Source organism: Sander lucioperca, chromosome 5, assembly GCF_008315115.2.
Source record: "Sander lucioperca isolate FBNREF2018 chromosome 5, SLUC_FBN_1.2, whole genome shotgun sequence".
In the NCBI taxonomy this organism is placed as follows: Eukaryota; Metazoa; Chordata; class Actinopteri; order Perciformes; family Percidae; genus Sander; species Sander lucioperca.
In genome coordinates, this window is record NC_050177.1 from 17250606 (window position 1) to 17265415 (window position 14810).

General features: G+C 40.5%; 1 protein-coding gene across 1 annotated transcript in view; it reads left to right on the forward strand.

Annotated features, from left to right (window-relative positions):
* The window catches only part of LOC116067528 (growth arrest-specific protein 7-like), a 60007-nt gene extending 47990 nt beyond the window's left edge, over positions 1–12017 (forward strand). The window contains exons 9-14 of the mRNA XM_031324012.2: positions 623–701; positions 2477–2605; positions 3196–3319; positions 8753–8832; positions 9626–9724; positions 10632–12017. Of these exons, the coding sequence (XP_031179872.1) occupies positions 623–701; positions 2477–2605; positions 3196–3319; positions 8753–8832; positions 9626–9724; positions 10632–10745 (625 nt within the window). The 3' untranslated portion in view covers positions 10746–12017. The remainder of the gene's footprint in view (positions 1–622; positions 702–2476; positions 2606–3195; positions 3320–8752; positions 8833–9625; positions 9725–10631) is intronic.
* The last annotated feature ends 2793 nt before the right edge of the window (positions 12018–14810 follow it).

Genomic DNA, 14810 nt, shown 5'->3' on the forward strand with positions numbered 1-14810 from the left:
AATAACCGGCCCGGTTTGATGTATTCTAACTGTATTGTAAAATAGAAGGTAATCATCAACCATAGGATGTGAAAATATTTCACAGTTTCATTGTTAAAAACTACAAATCTTTTAGACCTATTTGGATGTCGTATTGTTGCAGGTGACTTTACTCCGACAGTGTCAGGAATGTTTCAGGTGTTCCTCACATGTCTCCATTCAGTCTTGGACCTGAAACCTGGTGACTAAACCCTGTCTGCAGTCTTTTCTCCTCACAGCTAATTATGAATCATTCAATTTCTCCAAATCAAAACACACGTGTGACCTATTTAAAAGACAAGTTTTGTTAAATTGTTATGTGCTTCGGCTAACTTCATTTTAACGCTTATCTACAAAACAATACAATCCTTCTCAGTGTTACTGTCCCCAGCTGTGTTCAAAACTGAGAGCCATATCTCATGTCCCATACATCCTAATCATCTGCTGGACTGCTCTACAGATTTACTGGCTACTTTAGTATCCGTAAACTTTTGCACCAGCTCTTCTGCTGAACCCTGTGTGTGTGTGTGTGTGTGTGTGTGTGTGTGTGTGTGTGTCCTGTCTTGTGTCTGTATTAAACAGCCTGTGTCCTATCTGTCCTCAGGACTCTGGGGGAGGCCTGGGCCCAGTTGAAGAAGAGTCTGGCAGACGAAGCTGAGGTTCACCTAAAGTTCTCCTCGAAGGTAATTCCTTCGACTTTTCTCCACCTTTAATCAGCTGCTTGATGCCCACACCCAGGGTCTGGTTCTGCTGGAGCTTTCTTCCCGTTAAAGCAGAGTTTCCCCTGTTGCTCCTGGGATTCTCTGTGACTTATAGAGTTTGGTCTGTTTGTTGTAGTCTGGCTGTCGTCACATGACTGTTCAACTGAATGTGAATGTGGCTGAGGAGCCTTCTTTATTTTAGCATCAGGGGGTCAGACCAACAAGCTCATACTGGCGCTGTTTACATACTGTTTGCCAAAGAATGCAAAGTTTTGGTCTACAGTTGCCAAAACAGTCCAACTGCAGACCTGTCTCTTGGGGACACTTGGCCCGCGAGCCAATGGGAAGAGCGTAGCATCGCTGTTTCCAGAGTGAAGTGTGGATGTATTTAGAGTATTGGATATTGTGTTTCAACATGCCGCCACATTTATTCCAATAAAAGCTGCTCACCAGAGACAACTGGGTAAAGTTTTTAAGGCTTTTACATTATTGGGCCTTTTTGGCAATTGTTATTGGACCTATGGTTCAAATTGTGTTTGTGACACAAACAGATATTCATTGTTTTACAGAATTTTTTGTGTTATGACAGCAGAAAAAAGTGTGCAATGTCACGTGACATGCAATTTCAACTGTGGCCACTACTTTACAATAGCCTCACATCATTGCCTTAGTCCCGGGCCTTGGAGGCAAGTGTCACTTCCTTTGCTGTTTTTTTTTATTAACCTTCTGTAGCTTAACCTTCTCACGGCCTCCTACGCCACCCAGCGCCTAGCCCGCCCACTCAGCGCCCACCCCCCTCACTCAGCACCTCCTCCAGCCCACTCAGCGCCTCCTCCGCCCACCCAGCGCCCACCCTTTCCAGCCAAAACACCTAGTTAACTAACAAACTAGAAGAAGCTGTTTTTAGCTGGCTCACAAGTGTTAACGGTACTTTAAAGTGGCCATATTATGCTCATTTTCAGGTTCATAATTGTATTTTGAGGTTGTACCAGAATAGGTTTACATGGTTTAATTATCAAAAAAACCCATATTTTTGTTGCACTGCATACTGCTGCAGCTCCTCTTTTCACCCCGTCTTCAGGTCTCTATTTTAGCTACAGAGTGAGACATCCTACTTCTGTACCATCTTTGTTGGGATTCGTAAGGCTTGCAATTGCTAGCTAGCTGTTTCTCTAACTGCAGTCAGTACAAGGCAGGATTAGCCGGGAGACTTCTTCTAAACGAGGGTGCACTTCCAACTTTGCGTGGAATACCTGCAGAATAGGGAGATGTAAGTAGTTCTTTTGTAGATTATGGTGAACTTGTGTGTGTTGTAGCAGTGTTTTGCCATTGAGAACGAGGGGGCTAACCGCTAGCATGCTAGCGCTAGCATGGTTTAGCCCCCTAGTTTTGGCTAGTGATGTAGAAAACCCTGCAGATTTTGAACAGCTCACCCGGAGACTGAAGGCAGGTTACATTCAGAAACCCGTATCTCACTCAAAACAGCATGGATGTTTTTTTTTTTCAAGTTTGTATGCGTGTGGAAGCACCAGAGACACAAAATAACACCCCAAATCCCAGAAAAAGTGTTTTTTTCATAATATGGGCACTTTAAGTCGTTTACACCTTGTGGGTGTTGTTCAAGCTTGTTAAATAAATGTCTTGGGAAGAAAAATGTCTGCTGAGGTGAGTGACGCCTCTCCCTCGTGTTGCCCCTGTGCTTCACTCAGTCCAAAGGAGGGAGGTGTGGAATGATTGCTTGTGTTTGTGTTGAGCAGCTCCAGAGTGAAGTGGAAAAGCCTTTCCTGGCCTTCAGGGAGAACTTTAAGAAGGACATGAAGAGGTTCGACCATCACATCGCCGACCTGAGGAAGCAGCTGGTTGGTCGCTATGCAGCGGTGGAGAAGGTACACACGAACACACAAACTCTGACACAGAAGTGTGTTACTTCTGTCCATGTAGGATTTCACAATCACTGGTGATTAAAATTCCACATCTCTTCCATAAGCAGACGCCTGTTTTTCTGCTTTTTGTACAATGAAAAGCAATTGGCTGAAGCCTGAAGGCAACTGGAAATCTGTCTCACACCATCTGTCAAATCTGGGACAAACCAGTTTCTCACTGATAAACTCATCTGATGGATGAATAGAGCATTTGAAGCAGGACAGGAAATAAGATACTGGCTATGTTGGCTGTCATAAGTCACTGGACGATGGTTGATACTGAGACAGTGTGTGGCAGAATGCATTATCACTGTGATAAGTGGAAGCAGACTGTAACATTCTAAAAGCTTGTATCACTTGAACTAGAATGATGTTTGTTCCCAGAACACTACATATATATTTTTAGAAAAGATTTGCTGCCTGAAACTCTGCTGGAAATGTAAAAGCATTTACATAAAAAAGGGATAATAGGAGGTCTTTAGCATAAATATAAATTCCTATGTGCAGCTGTGCGATGTGAGCGTGCCTCTGACTCCTGTCCTTGTCTTCATCAGGCCCGTAAAGCTCTGGCTGACAGACAGAAAGAGCTGGAGGTCAAGACTCAGCAGCTGGAGATCAAACTCAGCAACAAGATCGAAGAAGACATCAAGAAGGCCCGCCGAAAATCCACACAAGCAGGTCAGAGCCAGGGGTCAAAGGTCACACTCCAGGGTCACTGTGGGCTCACAGTCTCACTGCCCAGCAAGCTCTTATATGTCTGTGAATGTAAAAGATATGGTGGGACCAAAAGAAGCTGTTGACTGCTGATACTGATCAAACACTGCTTACAGTTTGTTATTATGTTAAGTGCTTTTGAATTTCCATTTTTTAAATTGTCATGGCAAAAGATTTCAAGCTTTCAAGTGTTTCCCCAGATTTACTACAGAAGGGAAAGGCGCTTAAAATACAATTAAACTGTCACTAAAATTCTTCTGTACAGTGAAACCCAGAATGTGATGGGATTCTTGTAGGCAAAAGTAATTTGTACTTCCCTGAGCTGGTGATGGATAGCAAGCCATTTGACAGTTATCATTTTATTCAGTGAATGCAGAGTCCTGATGCAAGGGTCAAAGGACAGAAAGGAGGGTTTCGGGGGGTTTACAGATTATAAAGCCCTCTGGGGAAAATATATGATTTGTGTCTCTGTGAATTACAGTGTTGTCTGTAAAGTGTCCTGAGATAACTTCTGTTAACATTTAACACTATAAATAAAATTGAATTAAAAACAGAATTGAATTGCCGAGGTGCACAGTGTAGCATCTGCTGCTCCCTAGTTTGAGCCCACAAGCTTACCAAGCAGGTTGTTGTCCTTTCAGATGTTCTTGTCAAGGGTAGCTCCCAGCTAGGTTGGGTTGGGCCGGGCTTTAGCTTTAGTATGCTCAGTTGGATATGTAGTCCTTTGGCAGGTTTTTGAGTGCAAACTGCAGCAGTCGACCTCTCTCTCTCCTCCTGCAATGAAACAACATACATGAAAGAAAGGATACTCTTTCATTTTCACATAATGTGAGCAATATCCCGTGTGTGCTGCTTCCAATAAAGACTAAATTGTATGCTGTCTCCACATTGAAAATGTTTTAGAAAAAGATTTTAAAAGTTGTCATAATCAACCAGACATTCACCTTCTGTTTTAGCGAGACTACCAGCAAACAAAATTACTTCGACCCATCAAAAATTTAAATCCTGGCGCCGTGCCTGGAATGTCACTAAAACCATTGGAATCATCCTATGGGGAAAACGAATTTCATAACAGTTACATGATATGTCACTCTTGACCAAAGAGTTAGCTTGTTTGGCCTTCCCTTTTAAATCATGTTGCACAAACAGGCAATACAGTCCTCTGAATATGGGGATCTGGATTTCATCATTCACCCTATAAAAGTCGCTCCCCACCAGATGTAGGATTCTCCCTTATCAGAGATGATCTGAGGATGATCAGCAGTGGTTTGTGTCAGTGCTGCTTTAACTCCAGCCAGAAGTCAGACCTCACCGGACAGCAGAACTCATACAGTTTAGTAAATGGTTACCTTAATGGACATAATTCGGCAGTTTCTTCAGCCCTTCATTGAAGCGGTCACTTGAGATCGGCTTTGAAGTGAGATGCTGTGTTTGTCTTTTTGTATGAGTCGTGAGCTCTTTCAGCAGTTGGAGCCAGACTGGGAGTTTTTTAATAGAGGGATGGGAGAGAAGGGGAAGGGGGGTCAGAAACATTCTGCGTGGGCATGGACTTAACTCCAGGTACACACACATACATGCACATTAATAATCTGCCTGCAGATATATCCATCATACTAAAATGAGTTCAGTCTTTTATAGAGATATTTTGATGATACCCCTTTCACACCAATGGCTCTGTTCGCCGCACATTTTGAAAAAATAACATACATTTTGTCCCACTGTGCTTTACGCTGAGTTTTCATTATATACTGTATTAAACTAGGATGTTCACAGGCAGCTTCAACAACAGCAGGGAGGAGCGGTTCAATTAATTTCGGTCTGCTGGCAGTGGGTGCCCGGATGTTCACTAGTCTTCCTTTTGCAAAGTGGTAGGAGGTAGGAGTTTAACAGGCAAAACATGACACAAGGGTTAAAAACCCAGCGTTAACGTATGCAAAAAAAAGTTTTGTTTAATTGTCTCACTCAAGTCAGGCACCTGTCTGCAAACTGCAGTTCAGTGCGGCTGCAGGGTAGCACGAATCTCTCTCTTTTTTTCTCAGTCTTTTAAAATTGAGTCATGAAACCAACAGCAAAGCCCAACTTTACTTTAAATGAAATCAAACAAAGAGAAATGTTCTCCCCTCGCCTTAAAATTATCAAAAACTACTACTTGAGTAACTTACCTCCTTTTCCAGTTGCTGCAATAAATATACAGAGGAGGAATCACTCTGGACAAAATCATCTGAGAAATGTTGGTTATTTATTTGGGCGTTAGAACGTTATCACTGCGAAACAATCATAAAATAAGCTTTATTTATATCTCCCTACTGTACAATGACAGATTCAATAGCTACAAAACATTAGGTCTGCTGGTATACAGCTGGACTGGAGTATGTGATGTAAAGCATGATTTATGCTTCTGTGTTAAATCTACGCCATAACTATGTACTTAGGTATGTGGAGATACCGACCCTACGCCGTAGCCTGATGTCACCTCTCGGAAAATGTAACCACACGTTGCGGCGAGCGATATTACGAATCCCACCATGGCCACGCTAAGACCCGCCCTTCAATAGCATTTATTGGCCAGGCGTCCATGTTTACGCAAGGTAACGTAACCCCATTTGAGGTCCTATCCCCTGACCAATCGGCTATTAACCTTAACCAGTTATTAACCGTAACCCCCCCCCCCCGACTCATTTCCTGGTTCTCCTTCTCCATAAACAACATGAAATCAAGGAGAGGGTTAACTTTTCCTGCTACAGATTTGCCACCGTGGTCAGAAATAACGGGAGACACTTTGTGTCTCTCACTATGACTCTAGAGTTACAAACACACACACAAATCCAGGGAGAAAAACAGCAGTAGTTGTTGACGTTGCTAATGGCATCTGGCTGCCACAATAGGCTTGTTCAAGATGAGCTGCGCCTCACCTGTAAAGTGGATGAGAGCAGGCGGCAGCAGCCGGGGGCGGTGACAAAAATCCGCTGTCAAGTCGGACAGTTTACAGCCATTTCCAGCAGCCTTCAGGAAGTCACATAAACACTCACATCCTGTTAGGTCCGATTCCGATTTAATAAAATGTTATCAGACCCATATATCAGCTTGTACACAGTCTCAGTTGTTTTAATTATGACAGAGTAGCTCTCAAAATGCTCTACATGTGATCTGTTGCTGAATTTAATTAACAACACACTGTAGATGATCCGTAATCTCAACAGATTTAGTCTCTCTGATTTCTAAATTTAACTATCAGCCACACAACATGGGTTCTGTACAGAATAAGCCTTTAAATCAGACAAATAGCAATCAAAATCCCTCTAATTCAAAAACAATAAAAAGTTTATATAAAACGTCATCATGTTCGATTCTGAGCTAATCAGCTGTTAGATCAGCTAAGAGCCAAGCATTTCCCAGCATGCCCTGGGTCCCCCTGGGTCTTGCAGTTGGTGAAAAGCTGCCAGCGTTTTAAACCTGCGGCCGTCTTGATCTCGTGAGGTTATCGTTGCCCACGTGTGCATGACGTCAAAGCAAGTCGGGATCAAGTCAGACACAAATCTAACCGGCATGCATTGGGCGGCGTTCGCCGGTGATCGATTCTGCGCAGACCTGGCTCAACGAGCCTAATGACTACAGAGTGAGGGAAGCTGAAGCATGGAATCTATCGCATTTCAAAACCCTCCCAACATAGTTGGATCAAAATGTTTTGCTGTCCAGAGTTTCTAAAATCAATGTATTGGTATTTATTTAGTTTTTTAAGGGATGGAGGGTTGTTATGTGTTCATCTGCAGAATAAACAGCAGCTCATTTGCATTTCTTCCTGTTTTTTAAACTCTCTATTCATAAAAGCATATTCTGAGCTGTATCGAAGACCCTGTTTATTATAAACTGTGAAAAAGTGATAAAAAGTCATAGTATAGTATGTCGAAAAAAGTGATAAAAAGTCATATTATTGTATGTCGAAAAAAGGGAAAAAAAGTCATAGTATAGCATGTCAAAAAAATTTATAAAAAAAGTCAAAGTATAGTATGTCACAGTGCCCAAGAGGTGAACTAGCAACTCTCCAGCTACCAGTCCACAATTGCGTCAAGGACTTGAAGCGCCAACCCTCCGGTTCCCAACCCAACTCCCTACACACTGAGCTACTACCAGGCTAGTAGTATAGATTATCGAAAAAAGTTATAAAAGAAGTAAGTGTAGTATGTCGAAAAAAAGCCATAGTATAGTATGTCGAAAAAAGTGACTAAAAAGTCATAGTATAGTATGTCGAAAAAAAAGTCATAGTATGCTGTAACCTGTAGTAACTTATTAAATGTGAAATATGAAATAACAGTATAAAAAACAAAAATATGATAAATATGTACACGTTACAACTACCAAATAAAAGTAAAATTACTAACAAAATTCATTAGAACTCAAATTGTGTTTTAATGTAACATGCAAGAGGCATATGTTACATATAGTATGTTGAAAGAAGTGAAAAAAGCCATAGTATAGTGTGTCGAAAAACGTGCCACCATATACATCGAAAACTATGTCATAGTGCCTGGTTAAGCGTGCGCCCCATGTATAAGGCTCAGTCCTTGCCCATTTACTGCATGGCATTTCCCCTCTCTCTCCGAATTTCCTATCCTATTAATAAAGGCACTAAAAGCCAAAAATAAATTAAAGAAAAAGTCATAGTATGGTAAGTCGTAAATAGTCAATGTTGATAAAAGGCATAAAAAAGTCATGGTATTGTAAGTTGCAAAAAGTCATAAAAATTAGTAGCATTGTTTGTCAAAGAGAGTCTAGAAGAACATGCAAACTCAACACCAAAAGTCTACGTCACGTCATTTACACCCATTAAAAATGCAGAAAAGCACTAAACTTATACAGTTACAACACAAAAACTGTAAAAGATATCAAAAAGCTGACCTTTTTTTAATAGCTAGAGGTTTTGGGAATAGTTCAAAGTTTTGCAGCATTCACACAATAAAAAAGCAGATGTTTACTGCAGAAGATTGAGAGTCATCTGCTGGAAACGGATTAATCTACATCATTTCCTCATTGATCTAATCTCACAGATGATTGGTGTTTGTTTTCTTGTCAGCAGGATACAGGCAGTAACATTAATGAATTAGCCTTTCTGTTTATCATTGCTGATGCTATCATAAAAGATGATCTATCATCTGTCCGGATTGTCTGCACTGTTAAGGATGATAGCATCAGCTGAGTGAGCTGGAACAAATATGGTGCATGAGCGTTGTGGCAACATATCCGCTGTGAGGGAATAGTTGGCCAGTAGCACCACCTAGTGGAGAAATTGTGCAATATACATTTTGATGTGCAGATACCTAGATACCAGTTGGCAGAGGCATTCTGTCAGGTCTCATGTAGTCCTGAGTGAACATGTATTCTCATGATTCTCTCTAACAGGAGACGAGCTGATGCGCTGTGTCGACCTTTATAACCAGTCTCAGTCCAAATGGTTCGAGGAGATGGTCACTACGAGCCTGGTAAGAAAGAATGTGTCACATGTGTGTGACTGGAAGCGGTGCCGCGGTGGTACATGTCATTCTTTAGTCTTGCGTTAGTTCATTTTCAGTGTGCAAATGTAAATATCAAACAGACTTTTCATTTTGTGTGCTAGTGTAAGATTAGGGTCGCTCAAAGACTCATAGTCTGACACATAATTAACAAACAACAAATTAAAAATAAGAAACAAGGATAAACATGAAATATAACAGTCAGCTATTCCACACAAACATACTGTATTTATTACACCTGTAATAATAATGTACATGCCCATGTGCTCATATACACAGCCATGTACACTATATCTATTCACTCTTAGTCCACATGTAGTGTCTATGATTTCTCAGGTCAAATAATAAAAAAAGGATTTCATATTTTCTTTCCAGCTTTGTACAAAAAGCTTCATATTTTTGTTTCCTTTTAGGTAATTAATGGACCTTTTAATCCACATACAAAATACACCTACAGAGTGCGATAGAAATGGGAAACTCCTCTCTAATACCCATTATGTATGTTTAGGGGCCTGGATGTACATTCCCAGAAGCAATGCAATAGGGTTCCCTCTGAATTTTTACATGTATTTACAAAACTTGAAAGTTCATTTCCATTTGGTCACTTTAGAGTCATACGTTTGATCCCCTGAACAGTGTTTGCCAAACAAGGAATGTATCAGTCATTCTTTTTAAGTCATTGAAAGTCCCCTGTTAGCATTGTAGAGCATGTCTTCTGCACGGTGTAGGCAGATGGAAGTGACTCAGCCAGTTCTCTCCTCAGGAGCTGGAGCGGCTGGAGGTGGAGCGGGTGGAGATGATCAGACAGCATCTGTGTCAGTACACCACCCTCCGACATGAGACAGACATGTTCAACCAAAGTGTAAGTAAACCTTAACTACTTAAAAAAACTAAAAGGTTAGGGCTGAACTTTGAGAATTTAATTTGATTTATAGTGTCAAATCATACCAGTTATCTCAGGACACTTTTCATATAGATCAGGTCTAGACCACACTCTTTCATTTACAGAGAGCCAACATTCCCTAACTAAGACATGTATATCATTAGACTTAAAGCATTGTTCATCCCTGCCAATGCTACAGGCCTGTGCTCGCCTCTGGCTCTGCACTGCAGACACCTAGGATCCTCAGAGGCCACTGGTAAACACCTTAACACATTTGGAGCTCTCTAAAATTCCACTATGGTGTGTTAAGTCAAAAGACATTTTGATAAATACGTTTGCAAGTCAAAGTCAAGGAAAATGTCACTTTGACTAAGTGAAAGCCTTGGACCAATTAAAATGTCCGGGAGGCACTAAAACAGACTAGTAATCCAGAGGGGAAATTCAGATCACAGCAGTACAGAGACAGGCCAAGAGTCAAGATAACAGACAAAGGAGGAAAGAGGTGATATTCAAAAATCTATATAGAATATATACATTGGATGCAAAATCTAAGAGACTAAATTATTAACTGCTGCTACATTTGCTGCATACACTTCGAAGTGATACAGTGTCTTATGCCTGGCTGGCTGGAGAAAAGTTTTTTGCACATTCAACTGACTTTTTCTGTTGCACACTATTGTGCCTTTCATAATGGCTGTTCCATTCACGTGCTGGCTTGACTTGGCTTGGCTCAGTTTCACTCGGCACGGCCAAAAGTGGCAACGGAAAAACACCACAACATTGGAGTTGAATCCATCCCATGGTTACCCCAGCTATCCCAGCAGAGGGAACCAAAAATCCACTGACCACTGTCAGCATTAACATCAGCTGTCCTTTGTTTGTCCAGACGATGGAGCCGGTGGACCAGCTGCTGCAAGGGGTGGACCCGGCCAGAGACAGAGAGCTGTGGGTGCGGGAGAATCAGACCGGAGAGATTAGGCCAGTGGACATAGAGATCTGACCTCAGTGCTGTGCTTATGCTCACACTCAGGAACACCTGAGGCTGCATGGCTCAGGACTGACTCCTAACAGATCGAGGGAGGATCAGTCAGCGCTCACTGGCTCTTCACCGCCCGACAGCAGCCTGCTGAGGATGTTGTCAGTATTTGGGGAGTATTGTGAGAAACCTAAGCGATGAATGAAGATGTCAGATAGTGACAGGTCGTAATTTTCTGTTATGCAAGCTGATGGCCAGCTGAGACGGCACAGGGAAATGGGATCAAGTAGTGTGAATGGTGAGGCAAAAGGTGAGGCGAATGATCAAGTAGCACCAACATGAACATTTAACACCTGTAAATCTTTAATAGCTTTGTGTCAAGCAGCAGTGTAGTGCGGCAGTTTGCTTGTGCTTTTGCTCTGTGAGGTAATTCTCTGATTCACTTCTGCAAGTTGTTGGCAAAAATGATTAACAGATGTTGCTAAGCAAAATGCATTCTGACATAAGAGTGATATTACCGTGTCCCAGAATAAGACTAAGGTATTTAAATACTGCTATCCCCCTGTGCAGGTATTGATTGTTTGATTGATTGATTGTGCCCACACAATGGCGCGTTCACACAGAGGCGGAGCGAATATTCACACCGCTTTAATCGCAGGAGTTTGGTCGTATTGATCATTTGTGTTTCCTCGCGTTACCCGTCGGTGTAGAGCTGCAGGCACCAACAATGTTTTTTCTGTCATTAATATGGCCGAATAACCCCTGTGGCTGCTTTGTTCCTGCTGTGGAAGTCCCAGGTAGGCTACGTCAGAAATTCAAACGGCGTCATGTCCAGATAACAAATTTCACCGCCTTTTTCAAGGAAGTAAATGTTCTGGATGACTGCCAATTCCAGCGCTACCTGAGGTTAAAATTTTGCTTTTTTGTAAGTTAATTTACAGTATACAAGTTTGGATTTATCAGCGCTATGCTAACATTAAAGCTGCTCCATCAACACAACACCAGACATAAATCTAGAACAGAGATCTTCAACAGGGAGTCCTCAAAGTCACTGCAGGGTGGCCTCCAAATTATTGTTAATTTTTGAAAGTTTTTTCAAAAATTGAAGTCTTAACATGAATCCAACATATTATTAGCAAATATAAATCCCCACTGATGTGGACTTATTGGCCTATAGGTAAGGTAGTCACTAAGAGCCACAGAGACAGCTAAGTCTAAGGATTCACTGTTCCACATGTATGTTTAACACTAAAACATAATTTATAAAATCATACCAACAATTATTATTTTAATAGTAGTATTCTATGCAAAACAAGGTATGTATAAAGGCTTTAGGCCGCCCGACACCATATTGTAGGCCCAGTTTAATATGCAACTTCATTTAATACAATATATGTAGTAGGGGGTCCCTGATTTGTTTCTCTATCAGTTCAGGGGCCCTTGGTTTGAAAAACGTTAAAGACCCCTGTTCTAGACCTTACCAGGTAGTATTGTTACTTTGGTTTTGATTTGATTATTTATATTGTTGAATTGAATTTGTATCTGTTTTAATTTTGCGTGATGCTTTGGCAATATTGTTTTTGATACATGCATGCCAATAAAACTAATTGAATTGAATTGGTAGTCCAACTTCCTCTCTTACTTTTTGTAAGAAATCATCTTTCCGTCCGCTGTCTGTAGATAACGAGGAGCTGCAGAGCTACAATCGTCTGTTCCTCCATTTCTGATTCAGCGTCAGGACCTCAGGACGATCTAAACACTGATTGGCTTTCATGTCACACAAATTTTTCGCGCAAGTTCAAATATTTCAACTCGTGAATTTGCGGCGTTGGCGCTAATTCTGCATCATTCTCGCAGCGCCAATCGTGTCATGTCCATTTGCGTCTTTGCATTTACTTTTTGTGTAATCGCGCCGTCAAATTATGGCAAACCCCCTTGATGTGAACGCACCATTATTGTTGCTACACCTGTCAAGCGTACCATGCTGCCATTTACAAAAAAAATATTATGTTTTTGAAACTATAGGTCTTTGATTTCACACAGAAGTAAACATCAGCTTTTCATTTCTGGATTTTGTTGGCTGAAATGACAACTGTTGATGGCAGACTAAGGGCTTTAATTAGCTTGTGTCAGCTGACTTTTAAAAGTTTCCAATTTGTTTTAAAACGAGAAGCCTGTAAACGAGACTTAAATATGCACATACATGATGCTCAAAGACTGAGACTAAAGCTAACAAGTCCCACCAAAAGTAAGCATCCTCCCCCAGCTGATGATTTATGAAGAAGACATGGAAATAAAGAAACAACTGTTCTTGTATTGAAGGGTAGAGCTAGTTAACCCTAGTATAATAATTCAAAATGCAATTCAAATGGTATTTGATCTAATGTAACTTTGGTCTGGATGCTTACTATAGAAATTATTTTAACAGTATGCTTCACTTTCATGAGAGAAAAGGATGTACGAATGAGAAATAATCTGAGTTCGTAACACTATCAAACATAGGTTTCGCTGGATTTTTTTGGAGTGTAAACCTTTCCAAAACATATAAAGAGCAGGACACGGCCATAAACATTCCCTTAAAACTCTGATATGGCACCATCGACCCCCCACCCAGTGGATGTTTAAGTCCTGAGCAGGTTTCTTTCTCATGTAACCTGTAAAATCAAATAATATAATTATCTAATGACATGCCCATTGTCTTTTGTAATTTTGCCAAGTTACTACTGAAGGTCATAAAGCAAACATTAGCTAGTACAGGCTAACATGTGCAGCTTACTTTAGAGCACATAAAACATTCATTACAATTATGCTCTTTTGAGTTCTTGGTTCTTGAAAAAAGACTCCACCCTCCAAGCGGTTTTGATACTATTGTATTTGATAGTATTGTTTTTTTTTGTGTGTTTGCGAAATCCAAAGTTTGGCAGGCCTGCCTCACCTAGCTACGGTTGCTAAGCTAACGTTGGTCTCCGCCGAGGTTTAGCAAACGTTGCTTTCTCTTGGGGGAGGGACACATGTAACACTATGGAACTTGATTTCCACCTGTGTTTTACTTCATTCCTAATAAGAATTAAGAATCAGCCAATTGCACTTTATACCCAAATGATTTTAGAAGATATACTGTAAGTTACTGTTCATATGAAAAGTATTTTAAAGAGAACTTACTTACCCATTTTATTACTAAAGTGTAAATACATGGGATGTGTGATTTGATTTGCAATGAAAGAAGGCTCTACTGCCTGGGAAGGATGTAAAATACAGTATTGTGTTTTGGTACTGAAAATATATGGAACATACAAAGTGTTTTTTATGCAATACAAATAACAGCCCTCTTATTATGTTTTGAAAATATAAGTCAATTGCTTCAGTTGGATTCAGTGTCAGTGCCGCTGTCTGCCGAAGCTAAATGTTGTACAAAATGCTCTTTTACACCCATGTCTTGTCCAGTATTAGTGCTTAGTATTACTTGACTATTGGAGAAGAGGACTCAGATGCTTTTGTACATTAACAGCTAAAGGTTGACATTTTTCATCAATAAAAGCAAAATATGTATCTTATCTCATAGCATGCTTCTTTCCGGGTTGGTTTTTGCTTTCTGTGTGATGTTTTTGTATGAGTACAAAATTGGAAAAGGCATATATAATTGAAAAAAGAATTTTATTTTCTTAAAAAACACATTTTCAGATTCAACAATAAAATGGTTTGACCAAGCCATGTTACAGGTTTAGGCAGCGATAATAAAGATGCGGTTACAAGTTCAGACAAAGATATACTTGGACTTCATCAGATAGTTTATGTAAAATAATTTTTTTTTTCTTATTACCTAAAATAACTCATGTATTAATAGCACCGTGTTGCATATCTTCTTTGGTAACACTATAATGATTGGCAAAAAGTCATTTAAAAGCCATTAGTTAATGAAAAACTAATCATTTATGTTTGTCCTTTGTTGATATACCACAGCACACTACACAGTACTGTAGACACTCACATGTGATTGGTGTATGCTGCAAGCTTCAACAGTTAGAACAGGTTTGACTGGACACATAGCTGCTCTTGTAGCTAACTGTAAAAATCCAAAGGTTTTTATAT